Below are 15534 nucleotides of genomic sequence, written 5' to 3'. Positions count from 1 at the left end.
CTCCACCTGCATTGCCACTTTCAGTGACCTGTGTACCTGTACACCCAGATCCCTTTGCCTATCAATGCCCATCTGCCAGCACTTGGCCCTGAATGTTATGATGTGCCAAGTGCTCATTCAGGTACTTTTTAAAGGATGTGAGGCAACCCGCCTCTACCACCCTCCCAGCTAGCGCATTCCAGACCGTCACCGCCCTCTGGATAAAAAGATTTTTCCTCAACACCCCCCCTAAACTTCCTGCCTTCACCTTGAACCTATGTCCCCTCGTGACTGACCCTTCAACTAAGGGGAACAGCTGCTCCTTATCCACTCTGTCCATGTCTCTTATAATCTTGTACACCTCGATCAGGTTACCCCTCAGTCTTCTCTGCTCCAATGAAAACAACCCAAGCCTATCCAACCTCTCTTCATAACTTAAATGCTCCACCCAGGCAGCATCCTGGTGAATCTCCTCTGCACCCCCTCCAATGCAATCACATCCTTCCGACAATGTGGCGACCAGAACTGCACACAATACTCTAGCTGTGGCCTCACCAAAGTTCTATACAACTCCAACATGATTTCCCTGCTTTTGTAATCTATGCCTCGATTGATGAAGGCAAGTGTCCCATGTGCCTTTTTCACCACCCTACTAACATGCCCTTCTGTTCTCAGAGATCTGTGGACAAACACACCAAGATCCCTTTGTTCCACAGAACTTCCTAGTGTCCTACCATTCATTGAGTACTTTCTTTTTAAAATACTCCTTCCAAAGTGTTTCACCTCATGCTTTTCACAGTTAAATTTCATCTACCACTTATCTGCCCATTTGACCATTCCATCTATATCTTCTTGTAGCCCAAGACACTCCGCCTCACTGTTAACCACCCAGCCAATCTTTGTGTCATCCGCAAATTTACTAATCCTACCCCCCCCTCCCCCTCCACATAGTCATCAATGTCATTTATATCATTGATGAATAATAGGGGGCTCAACACAGATCCCTGTGGAACGCTGCTGGCTTCCAGTCACTAAAGATGGAGTTCAATCCTGACAAATGCGAAGTGATGCATTTTGGTAGAAATAATGTAGGGAGGAGCTATACGATAAATGGCAGAACCATAAAGGGTGTAGATACGCAGAGGGACCTGGGTGTGCAAGTCCACAGATCCTTGAAGGTGACGTCACAGGTGAAGAAGGCATATGGCATGCTTGCCTTTATAGGACGGGGCATAGAGTATAGAAGTTGGGGTCTGATGTTGCAGATGTATAGAACGTTGGTTCGGCCGCATTTGGAATACTGCGCCCAGTTCTGGTCGCCACACTACCAGAAAGATGTGGAGGCTTTGGAGAGAGTACAGAGGAGGTTTACCAGGATGTTGCCTGGTATGGAGGGGCTTAGTTATGAGGAGAGATTGGGTAAACTGGGGTTGTTCTCCCTGGAAAGACGGAGGATGAGGGGAGACTTAATAGAGGTGTATAAAATTATGAAAGGCATAGATAGGGTGAACGGTGGGAAGCTTTTCCCCAGGTCGGTGGTGACGTTCACGAGGGGTCATAGGTTCAAGGTGAAGGGGGGGAGGTTTAACACAGATATCAGAAAGACATATTTTACACAGAGGGTGGTGGGGGCCTGGAATGCGCTGTCAGGCAAGGTGGTGGAGGCGGACACACTGGGAATGTTTAAGACTTATCTGGATAGCCATATGAACGGAGTGGGAATGGAGGGATACAAAAGAATGGTCTAGTTTGGACCAGGGAGCGGCACGGGCTTGGAGGGCTGAAGGGCCTGTTCCTGTGCTTTATTGTTCTTTGTTCTTTGTTCTAAAGCAGCCTTCTGTCATCACCCTCTGTCTCCTATAACTGGGCCAATTTTGAATCCACTTTATTAAATTACCCTGTATCCCATGTGAATTTACCTTCTTTACAAGTCTCCCAAGTGGGATCTTGTCAAAGGCTTTGCTGAAATCATATAAACTACATTGACTGCGCTTCTAATGGAAGCACCCAACCTCTCCTGCTTTCCCACCCGAGATCTAACTTTGATTCTTTCTGGCCTTTCCGCCAGAAAGTGAGAAGGCTAAGTGGGAAATGGCCCTTAAGTGACCATTGATTAGCCAGTTAAGGGCCTCAACTGGGGCAAGCACAGGAGTCAGAGCAGTTTCCCCCTCAAACGAGACTTTGTAGGAAATGGTGTTGGTTGAATAAGACTTAAATAGCTCTCCGCATTCAGGAGAGGGGTGGGGATAGAGGAGACATCGAGAATCATAGAATCCCTACAGTGCAGATGGAGGCCATTCAGTCCATCGAGTCTGCACCGACCACAATCCCATCCAGGCCCTATCCCCATAACCCCATCCCTAGCCAATCCCCCTGACATTAAGGGGTAATTTAGCATGGCCAATCCACCTAACCTCCACATCTTTGGACTGTGGGAGGAAACCGGAGCACCCGGAGGAAACCCATGCAGACACAGAGAGAATGTGCAAACTCCACACAGACAGTGACCCGAGCTGGGAATCGAACCCAGGTCCCTGGTGCTGTGAGGCAGCAGTGCTAACCACTGTGAAAGGACAAGTTTAAAGAGAATGAAAAAGGTAAATTGTCAGAAACTTTTCACAGGTTGGTGAGCCAGATGACTTCAGTTGGTGTCAGATCCCACAGTCCAGGTGCAATCTTCTTATTTTAGAAGATTCTCGGGGTAGGATCAATCTCCTGTCCCTGACCCCAGTTGTATCTGTATGCTGTCCGCTTACCCAGTCTGCCTAGAGGCAGCCAATGAAGAGGTCGTCTCCCCATTGACATCCAACTGAAGGTGGCTGGTGAGATAGAGAGATTTCGAGGGGTTGTCGATGGCCATTGTCACATCCCCCACCCCCTCAGCTCAGCCTGGCCTCCTGCTGTTTGGCAGCCTTCAGGTAGCTGCCTGGTTTCAGCTTCTGCAGTGTGCCATCGGCATCGGAAAGATCTCAGCAACATCTTGCCCCTCATTAGCCCAATTACTCTCTCACCCAGCCCAAATGGTTACTTGCTACTGTCAGGCGACGATTAGCTGCTGCTGTACACACATTCTCAGACAGATCCCTCACCAGTGACACCGCTTCAGGGAGCTTATCTCACGTGGGATTCTTGGAATTCTCACCTTACTTCAAACGCGCTTCTCTGGGCCAGGGAAGATTCTGTCCTGAGAGCAGAATATCCGAACATTTATCCTGTGGTCTGAATAGAGACATCAGCTCTGGGAGGCAGACTGATAATGGCATCATAATTACTGTTACTCAACCTGTGATCTTAATCATCTTGTCTGACAAGACAAAACATTGAAAAGCTCGAAATGAAATAGAAATCTTTTACATTTCACAAGAACTTAAACATGACACTTGATTAAAAATTGTTTTTATCTAATTATTCATAATTTATCTAATTATTCATATCATTGTCATAACATTTTAATTGAAGCAAATTATACACTGAACAATGTCACTTCACATGTAGAGTGGGCGCTGACTGATATTTACTTCATCTGAAAATCTACCATTCATTTACCAAGAAGCCTGCAGCAACTGCAGCAACAGCAGCATTTTCCCCGATATTACCAGGTGCTATAAATTAATCACACAAAAAAATTAACGTGCAGATGCTGAATGCTAGTTAATGTGATACAAATTGAACAATGATTTCACTATTGATCTTTATTCATTATGATCTATAATATATTAGGTTGCACAGCAGAAGATCCTGGGACTCAAAATTCCAATATTCCGAATGAGACGTATTGCATTCTGAGGAGATACCATCTTAACACAATAGAAATGGTCAGATTGTCCACTCATTCTGAACACAGCTGCTGGTTGGGTGTGCAGGATCAGTGTGTTTCTACACTATTATGTTGTCGTGTAAATCATGCTGGTGTGTTGTAGTTTCTCTCACCCATCAGTTTGCAGAGTCCTCATGGTGGGCTCAGGATGTCCTGCACTAAGACACTGGCCGAGTGAGGCAGGAACCACAGAAGGCAACGCCAGCATTGGAAAAGACGCTCCTGTGTATTGTCTGAAAAACTCCGATTTATTACATTTCTCTTGCCAATGTGAATTCACACTTTCAATTTGATTCAATTTTATTCAAACATCCAATCACCTCTAACATAATTTTACAATTTGCATTGAACAAAGAACTAAGAAAATTACAGCACTGGGACAGGCCCTTCGGCCCTCCAAGCCTGCACCAATCAAACTGCCGGACTGAACTAAAACCCCAACCTTTCTGGGGACCATATCCCTCTATTCCCATCCTATTCATGTATTTGTCAAGATGCCCCTTAAAAGTCACTATTGTATCCGCTTCCACTACCTCCCCCGGCAACGAGTTCCATCCACCACCCTCTGTGTAAAAAACTTGCCTCGTACATCTCCTTTAAACCTTGCCCCTCGCACCTTAAACCTATGCCCCTGGTAATTGATTCTTCCACCCTGGGAAAAAGCTTGGTCTTAGCTGTTTGCATGAATATTATTACAAATTACGTAGTTATTTCAAAATTACAGATGTATAATTACATGAATGTTTACTTTTATTATTCATTCATGGATTGTGAGCACCATTGGCTGGCCAGCATTTAATGTCCATCCCTAATTGCCTTTGAGAAGGTGGTGGTGAGCTGCCTTCTTGAATCGCTGCAGTCCATGCAGTGTAGGTAAACCCACAGTGCTGTTAGGGAGGGAGTTCCAGGATTTTGACCCAACGAAAGTGAAGGAATGGCGATATATTTCCAAGTCAGGATGGTTTGTAGTTCTGAGGGAAGCTTACAGGTTATGGTGTTTCTATGCAACTACTGCCCTTTTTCCACATGTTAGTAGAGGATGTAGGTTTTGAAGGTGCTGCCAAAGGAGCCTTGGTGCAATGCATCTTGTAGATAGTACGCAGCGCTGCCTCTGTGCATTACCAGTGAAGAGTGAATGTTTAATGGGTGCAGATCAAGCAGACTGGTTTGTCTTGGATGGTATTAAACATTTCAGTTTGTAAGAGCTGCATTCAGCTAGGCAAATGGAGAGCTAACATTTCGAGTCTGGATGACCCTTCCTCAGAGCTAAGAGCAAAGAGAATCAGCAGAGAATTAAACTATTGGGATTGGGAAGGATGGGGTGGAATGGGACAAAGGGAATGTAAATGAGGATGCAAAAGAGTGAGAAGATGCTAAAAGTCCATTAAGTGACCAGAATGCATGAATGGCAGAACAGAGGTACATCACACTCCTGACTTGTGCCTTGTAGATGATGGACAGACTTTGGGGAGTCAGGGGTGAGCTACTCATTGCAGTATTCCTAGCCTCTGACCTGCTTTTGTAACCACTGTATTTATATGGCTGGATCAGTTAAATTTCTAATCAATGGCAGCTTGGACAAGTTGGGCCGAAGGGCCTGATTCCATGCTGTAAACCTCTATGACTCTATGGTGAATGTCAAGGGAATCTGGTTAAAATTTCCCTTGTTGGAGATGAACATTGTCATGTGCTTATATGGCAAGAATGTTACTTGCCACTTATCAGACCAAGCCTGAATGTTATTCAGGTCTTGCTGCATATGGAGACAAGTTGTTTAATTGTCTGAGAAAGTGTGAATGGTGCTGAACATTGTGCCACCATCGTGAACATCCCCAATTCTGACCTCTGATGGAGGGAAGGTCATTTATGAAGCAGCTGAAGACAGTTGGGCCTCGGACACTACCCCGAGGAACTCTTGCAGAGATGAGCTGGGACTGAGATGATTGACTTCCGATAACCACATCTTCCTTTGTGGCAGGTATGACTCCAACCAGCAGGGACTTTTCCCCATTACTCTCAATGACTTCAATTTTATCAGGATTTCTTGATGCTAAGGTTGGTAAGTCGCCGGGACCGGATGGGATGTACCCCAGGTTACTGTGGGAGGCGAGGGAGGAGATTGCGGAGCCTTTGGCGATGATCTTTGCATCGTCGATGGAGACGGGAGAGGTTCCGGAGGATTGGAGGATTGCAGATGTGGTCCCTATATTCAAGAAAGGGAACAGGGACAGCCCGGGAAATTACCGACCGGTGAGTCTAACCTCAGTGGTTGGTAAGTTGATGGAGAGGATCCTGAGAGACAGGATTTATGATCATCTAGAGAAGTTTAGTATGATCAAAAGTAGTCAGCACGGCTTTGTCAAGGGCAGGTCGTGCCTTACGAGCCTGGTTGAGTTCTTTGAAAATGGGACCAAACACATTGACGAAGGAAGAGCGGTGGATGTGGTCTATATGGACTTCAGCAAGGCGTTCGATAAGGTCCCCCATGCAAGACTTCTTGAGAAAGTGAGAGGGCATGGGATCCAAGGGGCTGTTGCCTTGTGGATCCAGAACTGGCTTGCCTGCAGAAGGCAGAGAGTGGCTGTGGAGGGGTCTTTCTCTGCATGGAGGTCAGTGACCAGTGGAGTGCCCCAGGGATCTGTTCTGGGACCCTTGCTGTTTGTCATTTTCATAAATGACCTGGATGAAGAAGTGGAGGGATGGGTTGGTAAGTTTGCTGATGACACCAAGGTAGGTGGTGTTGTGGATAGTTTGGAGGGATGTCAGAAGTTGCAGCGAGACATAGATAGAATGCAAGACTGGGCGGAGAAGTGGCAGATGGACTTCAACCCGGATAAGTGTGTGGTGATCCATTTTGGCAGATCCAATGGGACGAAGCAGCAGTATAATATGAAGGGTACCATTCTTAGCAGTGTAGAGGATCAGAAGGACCTTGGGGTCCGGGTCCATAGGACTCTTAAATCGGCCTCGCAGGTGGAGGATGCGGTCAAGAAGGCGTACGGCGTACTGGCCTTCATTAATCGAGGGATTGAGTTTAGGAGTCGGGAGATAATGCTGCAGCTTTATAGGACCCTGGTTAGACCCCACTTGGAGTACTGCGCGCAGTTCTGGTCACCTCATTACAGGAAAGATGTTGAAGCCATTGAAAGGGTGCAGAGGAGATTTACAAGGATGTTGCCTGGATTGGGGGGCATGCCTTATGAGGATAGGTTGAGGGAGCTTGGTCTCTTCTCCCTGGAGAGACGAAGGATGAGAGGTGACCTGATAGAGGTTTACAAGATGTTGAGAGGTCTGGATAGGGTAGACTCTCAGAGGCTATTTCCAAGGGCTGAAATGGTTGCTACGAGAGGACACAGGTTTAAGGTGCTGGGGGGTAGATACAGAGGAGATGTCAGGGGTAAGTTTTTCACTCAGAGGGTGGTGGGTGAGTGGAATCGGCTGCCGTCGGTGGTGGTGGAGGCAAACTCGTTGGGGTCTTTTAAGAGACTTCTGGATGAGTACATGGGATTTAATGGGATTGAGGGCTATAGATAGGCCTAGAGGTGGGGATGAGATCGGCGCAACTTGTGGGCCGAAGGGCCTGTTTGTGCTGTGGCTTTCTATGTTCTATGTTCTATGTTCTATGTTCTATGTTCTAAATACTAAGATAAAAGCAAAATGCTGCGGATGCTGGAATCTGAAATAAAAACAGAAAATGCTGGGAAATCTCAGCGGGTCTGACAGCGTCCGTGGAGAGAGAATCGAGTACAAGTCTTCAGTACAGTCCTATAGCTGGAATATTTTCTGGGCCAGTAACCTCAACCATATCAAAGCCTTCAGCCATTTTTTGATATCACATGGAGTGAATTAAATTGGTGAAGACGGGAACTGGAAATCTCAGCTGGGGATCTCAGGAGAAGGTTGAGATGGATCATCTGCTCAGCACTGTGGCTGAAGATTGTTGCAATTGCTTCAGCCCTGTCTTTTGCGGTGATGTGCTGGGCTCCCCATCATTGATGGTGGGGATGTTTTTGGAGCCTCCTTCTTCTCTGGTTAATTGTTTAATTGCCCACTACCCTTCCTAACTGGCTGTGCTTTGGCACGATCCATTGATTATGGGATTGCTTAGTTCTGTCAGTTTCATGCAGCTTCCACGATCTGGTGTGAATGAAGGCATGTGAAGCATCCAACTCAGCAGCTGGAAACCTCATTTTAAAGTGTGCCTGGCATGCTTTCCTGCACTCTTCTTTCATCCAGGTTTTGTCTCCTGGCTTGGTGGTAATGGTAGAGTGGGAGATATGCCAGGCCATCCGCTGTTGCTAATGGCCCATAGTGCCTCATGAATGCCCAGGTTTGAGCTGCTAGATCAGTTTTGCATCTATCCCATTTATCAGGGTGGTAATGCTACACAACATAATGGAGGGTATCCTCGGTGTGAAGATGGGACATTGTCTCCAAAGGACCGTGCAGTGGTCACTTCTATCATTGTCATTGTTTGATGCATCTACGATAAGTAGATTGGTAAGGATGAGGTCAAGTAGGTTTTTCCCTCTTGGTTCCCTCACCACTTGCTGTAGACCCAGTCCATCAGCTATGTCCGATAGGACTCAGCCAACTCAGTGAGTATAGAAGCTATCAAGTCACTCTTGGAAATGGACATTGCAATCTGAAGTCCTGTTCAATGTGGAGGAGCTCTGAGTCATCAACTGAGGGAGGGCAGTGGGCGGTAACCAGCAGGTTTTCTTGCCCTGTTTAACCTGATGCAATGAGACTTCATGGGGTCCAGAGTCAAGTGTTGAGGACTTCCAAGGCAGTTCTCTCCTGACTATATACCACGGTGCTGTGCCACCTCTGCTGAGTCTGTCCTGCTGGTGGAATAATACATAATGTGGAGATGCCGGCACATAATACATGAACACATGGTCTGGAATGGGGGGGTGGGGGTGAGTTAATAGGTTGTAATGAACAAAGCATCGTAGCTGCGAGGGACAGCTCGGTGGATAGGATATTGGTATGTAGATAGGCTGGAAAATTGGGCGGGGATCCTGGATTCAGGATTCAATCCTGGACCGGGGAGCGGCGCGGGCTTGGAGGGCCGAAGGGCCTGTTCCTGTGCTGTATTGTTCTTTGTTCTTTGTTCTTTGTAATAATACATACCCAAGGATGGTGATAGGGCTGTCTAAGAAACTGTGATGATTTGGAGAGTATGACTTTGTCAGGCTCTGTGAGAAACAATTTTAGAACAAGCCCCCAGATGTTACTCAGGAGATCTTTGCAGAATTGATTGAGTTGGGCGTGCCGCTGTTATGTCTGGTGCCCAGGTCAATGCTGGAAAGTCAACCTAATTTTATTCTTATTCAATCTTTCTGATTGCCTGATACAATTGAGTGGTTTGCTAGGATTTCAGGGGGAAGTTAAAAATCAACCACATTGATGTGGGTCTGTTGTCAAATACAGTCATAGAGGTTTACAGCATGGAAACAGGCCCTTCGGCCCTACTTGTCCATGCCGCCCCTTTTTTTAACCCCTAAGCTAATCACAATTTCCCGCATTTGGCCCATATTCCTCTATACCCATCGTACCCATGTAACTGTCTAAACGCTTTTTAAAAGACAAAATTGTACCCGCCTCTACTACTACCTCTGGCAGCTTGTTCCAGACACTCACCACCCTGTGTGTGAAAAAATTGTCCCTCTGGACCCTTTTGTATCTCTCCCCTCTCACCTTAAACCTATGCCCTCTAGTTTTAGACTCCCCTACCTTTGGGAAAAGATATTGACTATCTAGCTGATCTGTGCCCCTCATTATTTTATACATCTCTCTAAGATCACCCCTCAGCCTCCTACGCTCCAGAGAAAAAAGTCCCAGTCTATCCAGCGTCTCCTTATAACTCAAACCATCAAGTCCCGGTAGCATCCTAGTAAATCTTTTCTGCACTCTTTCTAGTTTAGTAATATCCTTTATATAATAGGGTGACCAGAATTGTACACAGTATTCCAAGTGTGGCCTTATCAATGTCTTGTACAACTTCAACAAGACGTCCCAATTCCTGTATTCAATGTTCTGACCAATGAAACCAAGCATGCTGAATGCCTTCTTCACCACTCTGTCCACTTGTGACTCCAGTTTCAAGGAGCTATGAACCTGTACCCCTAGATCTCTTTGTTCTGTAACTCTCCCCAACGCCCTACCATTAACTAAGTCCTGCCCTGGTTCAATCGACCAAAATGCATCACCTCGCATTTATCTAAATTAAACTCCATCTGCCATTCGTCAGCCCACTGGCCCAATTGATCAAGATCCTGTTGACAGAGGACAGACTGGGTAAGGACGGCAGATTTTTTTACCCAATGGACATTAGTGCAGCAGTTGGTTTTTGATGACAATCCAGTAATTCCGTGATCACAATTACAGATTCTAGTTTTTTAATCAGAGATTTATTTAAATTTCCCCAGTTGCTGTGGTGGGATTTTAACTCCAGTCTCTGGATCATTAATCTAGGTCCAGTAACATTACCATTTTACTAGCATTTCCTGCCAACAAATTTATAAATATCTCATTGCCATGCTTACATTTCAAGAGACAGAAATGTCTGTTCCCCTGCCGGCAGTTTTGTCGACAGAGGGAGACTGTAAAATGTCTGGGATGGCTTTCCCACCAGGTTTCCAGACGATCCAACCTCACAGCAACTTTATGCTTGAACAGCTGAGGCCTAGGCTGGACCTCTCACTTGTACTCCAAATAGACCCAAACAGGGATATTTCCACCCAGCCCCAACGGTACTGGGGCAGAGATGATGACAAAAATGAATCTTGTTCAGGCCTCGGATGGGAAAGATGGGGGTGTGGAGGGAGGCGGGGTGGGGGGGGGGGGGCACCTCCTTCACAGCCACTTTTTAACATTGGATGCCCCTCACAAAAATGTCAGGTGCTACTTCTCCCCCCCACCCCCCACCAGCCCCCCTCCCCCCCCCCAGCCCCCCACCAGCCTCTCTGCCAACACCCCATACCCCCTTATGCCCACCCCTGAGCCTCACCTCCCCACCCTGTCCTGAGCACCCCGAGCCTCCTGGGACTTCTGCCACAGTGACTGCTTGCAGGGACCAAAGAGCTGCCAACCAATCTGATGAAGCAACAGAGGTTAATTGGCTATTAAGGGTCTTAATTGGCCCAAAGGTAGGCTCCTGTCTAAGATCCTATCCACCCCAGCGCAAAATCTCTGCAAGTTTATTTCAGGTGGGGCATTGCAGTGGCCAGAAGAAGCACTGCAGATAGCTGTCTGGAAAGAAATGCCAGGAACCTGTGGAAAGGTAAGTAGCAGGGGTTGGCAGGGGCTAGAGAAGGCCTGGAAGTCACTGCGAAGGTGGGGGAGATCGGGGTCTTGGGGATAGGTTGGGGTGGAGGTGCCCACCCCCACATAGTTATGACCCAATTTGCGTTGTGTAATTATCCTCCTCACTGGAGTACTAAGCCTGCTTTTACCAGGAGATGTTGCTGGAGTCTCAATCATGAGTTTCATTTGTTGTAATTCCTAGAGACGTTTCAAATAGACTGGTCGCTGTAAGTCCTGCCCTGCCTCCAATTGATTGCCAAGACTCATTTCCTAAAATTAAAGTACAACAAAATGATAGTAACCACTTTGATGTGAACAAGTGCAGTAAATTCTACCAGCCCTTTCCTTTATAACGTTATCCTTGGAAACGACAACATTGATCCCAAATGAATAAGAACAGCAAACTCTCATACCATCTTTGTACATATGTGTGCATTCTACAAAACATGGCTACTAACCCCCATTGGTCTGAGGGATGCTCCCAGCTCATTTGTTAGTGACACAATGATTTCTCATGAAGCTTTTGTTGTGTTTTCACAGTATGGGATAAAAAAGAAAGAGGAAAAGGAAGCAGAGGCAATGGCAGCGATGGAAGCTCAGGCAGAGGGCAGTCTGACACGGCCCAAGAAAGCGATTCCTGCTGGCTGTGGAGATGAAGAGGAGGAAGAGGAAAGTATTCTGGACACTGTCTTAAAATATCTCCCAGGGCCTCTCCAAGATATGTTCAAGAAGTAACACAATTGATTATATGCAAAATAACTTCTGGTTTTGTTGCTAAATGTAAAACATTCTCATTATAAGATGAGAATTTATTATCGTCATTCCAGCTAATTATGATTTGACTGCTCACCCCTTCCTGTGTAGTGGCATGGAATCTTCATCGTAACAGAACATCCAGGACAACTCTGTGTAGCAGTCTTGAAATAATCTAATCTGATAAGCCATGTTTATAGTCAAATAAAATCTAGTTATTTAATAGAGAAAAGAAGAAACTTGTATCTTTTTATTGATATGTGACCACTTTGACATTACAGGGCTCCAGCTAGCATTGAAACCAATATTCGATGTTCACCATACTAGTTTAATAAAGCATCAGGTCACAACACTGGATCATACCTACAATGCACAGCTAATTTACCCAGCATTAGAGCTCAAACTAAGCATTATTTACTCTGTTAATATCAATATTTGGCAAGTTTCCAATTTTGGATAGAATTTGAAACCTGGGAATCATAGTGTGTTATATAATGGTCTGAAACTTAACACATTTGTGTCAAACTCTTTTGCCCGCTATGTTGGTGGGTCTTTGACCTAATTATTTTAAACAGGTTAATGTCCCTAAAAAGCAAAAGAATATGATGATATCATGTTAAGTATTTGTACCATAACATTGCATAACTTCAACTCCAGACTTTAGCATTTTATTATATAATTGTATATTTAAAACCTGTTGGAATTAAAAATTGTATTTTCTAAACTCTTCACAGTTACCACCTATTTTTACCTGACACCGTAAAGATGCTTACCAGTGGACAGAGACTTTGTGAATGTACGCATTAGAGCATGTTATATATTCTGTATAGAAATATTAACTGATAATTATACATTGATAATGAATCAAAGGGTTGTGAAATATCAGATGATAGACAGTGTTGTCAAGCTGCCCTGCTTCCATTGGTCGTGAATTGGATGATTGAATGAGCATATGGCACAGTAACCATGGACTGAATGGCCTCCTTCAGTTCTGTATCATTCTATGATACATCTAGTGCAGATATGAGGTTAACTTTGTTGATACCAGTTAACTTTTCCAATCCCCCAAATTGCAAACATTTTGGCATTTAAAGTGGTAAATTAGAATCTAAGTATTTAATATGGAAAAAAAAGAATCTGTGACTCAGTTGGTAAAAATTCTGTTAAATCTCAAGCTGTACAATTATCTTACATACCTTTCAAAAATTCCACAATCCATCATAATGTTCAGAGTATCTTCGCCATTAGCAGAAGCCTAACTGTGCCAATTAGCATTGCAGTCACAGGAAGTAAAAACTCATTCAAAGCCAGCCCCTGGGGTAATTTGCATCGGGAGTAACTCATCCTCACTTATAGAATTCAGGTTGCAAACTTTCAGTGTTGTGCAAGTATTGAAACGGAGAGCCCGCTAGCTCTGTGTCTCATAGCCATATGACCCGTGTAAAATAGACTCACTTGTAAAGCGGAATGGCGCAGTTTGCCCCCATTACTGTCAGCACAGCAATTTTTACAGGATGTTATTATGTCTCCTTTGTCACAAATTTGGTGTCTGGTGTCTGTCACTATATGTATTAAAACCTGTCAGAATTGTAAATAGCTAAAAATATACAAATTAAGCCATTTAAAATTGATATGAGGAACAGATCCTATTGCTGGATATGGGACTATTATCCCATGTAAATTATCACTGTGAAATTCCAGGTGGTGTGGAGAATTCTTCTCATTTGATGAATATTATGACTTGTTTCAGTAGTAAAAACCACTATATCTTGAGTACTGTATTTTCCTCATACCATACCAGCTGATAAAATATGACTAATTAAAATATTAATTTTACCAACTAAAGAAAGCTTGTTGGTATTTGAAAATATTTTACTGCGATTAAATGCCATATTTCTCCCAGAACCCTTCAATGAGACTTGTGTTCACTGTGGAGGTGAAGGTAAAAACCAGAGTGCAGCCTGACCTTGGAGTTAAACCATTCATAGTGGAATTATGCAGGGTACAAGGAGCCATATGTTACACTTCTTAGGGAAAAGTCAAAACACTGGGTTTCCTGAAGAACTCCAAGTTTTTCTGCGTCACCAGAAAGGTCTGAATATTGACAACATTTTTATCTTTGAGTAAAGACATTGTATTGACTAATGATTGCATACTTGTCACTTTACTTTGAACTGGTATGCTATTCTCCTTTCTCCACCTTTCCTTCTTCCTCCAGATCCCTGTCCCTCCTTTCCCCCTTTCCCTTCCTCCTCCCTTTCTCTTCCACATCTTCCTCGCTCTCTCCCCTTTACCTCTTCCCCTCTTTCTGTTGTCCTCCATCTCCCTCTCTCTTCCATACCCTGCCTCACCCTCATCTTCAGCTCCAATCCCTTTCCTTCTCCCTTCCCCTTTCCTTACACTTTCCCCTCTCTTTCCCACTCCCTTTATCTCCCCACCTTTCCCCACACCAACCACTCCTTCCTCCTTCACCCTCCTCTCTTTCTCCCTTCCTTCTTGCACAGAAACAACACAGTCCACCTTGATTTCCCCTTCCTTCCCTTCCCTCTTTTTCCCCCTCCACTCCCTCCCTTTCCTTCTCCTCATCCTTACCCTTCCCTCTTTCTGTGTCCCTCTTCCTTTCCTGTCCCCTCTTCCTCCCTCCCTTTCTCTCCCACTCCTTTCCTTCCCCCCCTCTCTCCGCCGCCGCACTTGTTACTGTCAAGATATTTTATCAGAATCAAATGAAAATATTTCATTCAAATTAAAGAGTAAAATATGATTTCTTTAAAACAAGTTCCTATATTGACTTTTAATTTAAATTAAACCAAAGAAGAATTTGCTCCATGATTATGATTAGCACCTTTTCTTGTTTGGCACCAAGTTGATAGTGATTGTAATGAAAAGGAACCAGTTTATCTCAGGTATGGGTTCTTGTGTTTAAACATCTTGCCACATGGTTGAGTGCGTTGTTGAGATTATTTCACTCACAGCCTTTCTGTAGAATAAAAGCAAGACAGAAAAAGCAAATTTCATTTGATAAACTCCACATATTTCAACAGAGAAAGCCATAAAGCAGGCTTGGCAGTCTTAACGATTTGCTCCAAAAATACTCAAGCTCATCAACAGTTTATACACGACACGATGGCCCAGGACAGGCACAAGTAAACTGTAAATGTACAGCCATTGTGCGACACGATTAACTTTCTGACTGAGGCAGAAACCAAAGCAATAATATTCTATTTCAACCAATTATAAAGAGGGACACAGTGAGGTGATTATAACCTAACCTGCCCTTTGGGAAACAGGTGAGATTGGGAGAACATCCTGGTTTCACACCCCAGTGGACTATAATTCCCAAAGAAGTCAGTGTACAGCAATATTGGGTGAGCTAGAAACCCAACATTCCAAGCAATCACATGGGAATCCCAACCATGAATTAAGTTCAAATGACTTCCAAAGTCCAATAATTCCTAGAACTGCTCTTACTCTGCTGAAGTTACTGGGCTACTTTCCAATTCAAGCAAAGTAACACTGGAGATTGGAAGGAATACCTTAAATATGCTTTAGTCCAAATTACTGACTTCAACAATCTAAAGCAGATATTGTTCCAGCAGTGAAATACAATTGAATTTTATTTAAATATTAGTATGGACTAGTGCCATCTTTACTCAAATATAATTAGACATTTTTTA

At 44.5% G+C, this 15534-nt stretch overlaps 1 protein-coding gene across 1 annotated transcript in view; it reads left to right on the top strand.

The window, feature by feature from the left end:
- The window catches only part of cplx1 (complexin 1), a 79693-nt gene extending 67851 nt beyond the window's left edge, over window positions 1–11842 (top strand). The window contains exon 4 of the mRNA XM_078203323.1: window positions 11648–11842. Within this exon, the coding sequence (XP_078059449.1) occupies window positions 11648–11842 (195 nt within the window). The remainder of the gene's footprint in view (window positions 1–11647) is intronic.
- Window positions 11843–15534: the final 3692 nt, after the last annotated feature.

Source organism: Mustelus asterias, chromosome 1 (genome assembly GCF_964213995.1).
Source record: "Mustelus asterias chromosome 1, sMusAst1.hap1.1, whole genome shotgun sequence".
In the NCBI taxonomy this organism is placed as follows: Eukaryota; Metazoa; Chordata; class Chondrichthyes; order Carcharhiniformes; family Triakidae; genus Mustelus; species Mustelus asterias.
The sequence above is the reverse complement of the archived record's forward strand: the minus strand, read 5'-3'. Positions and strand labels throughout refer to the sequence as shown.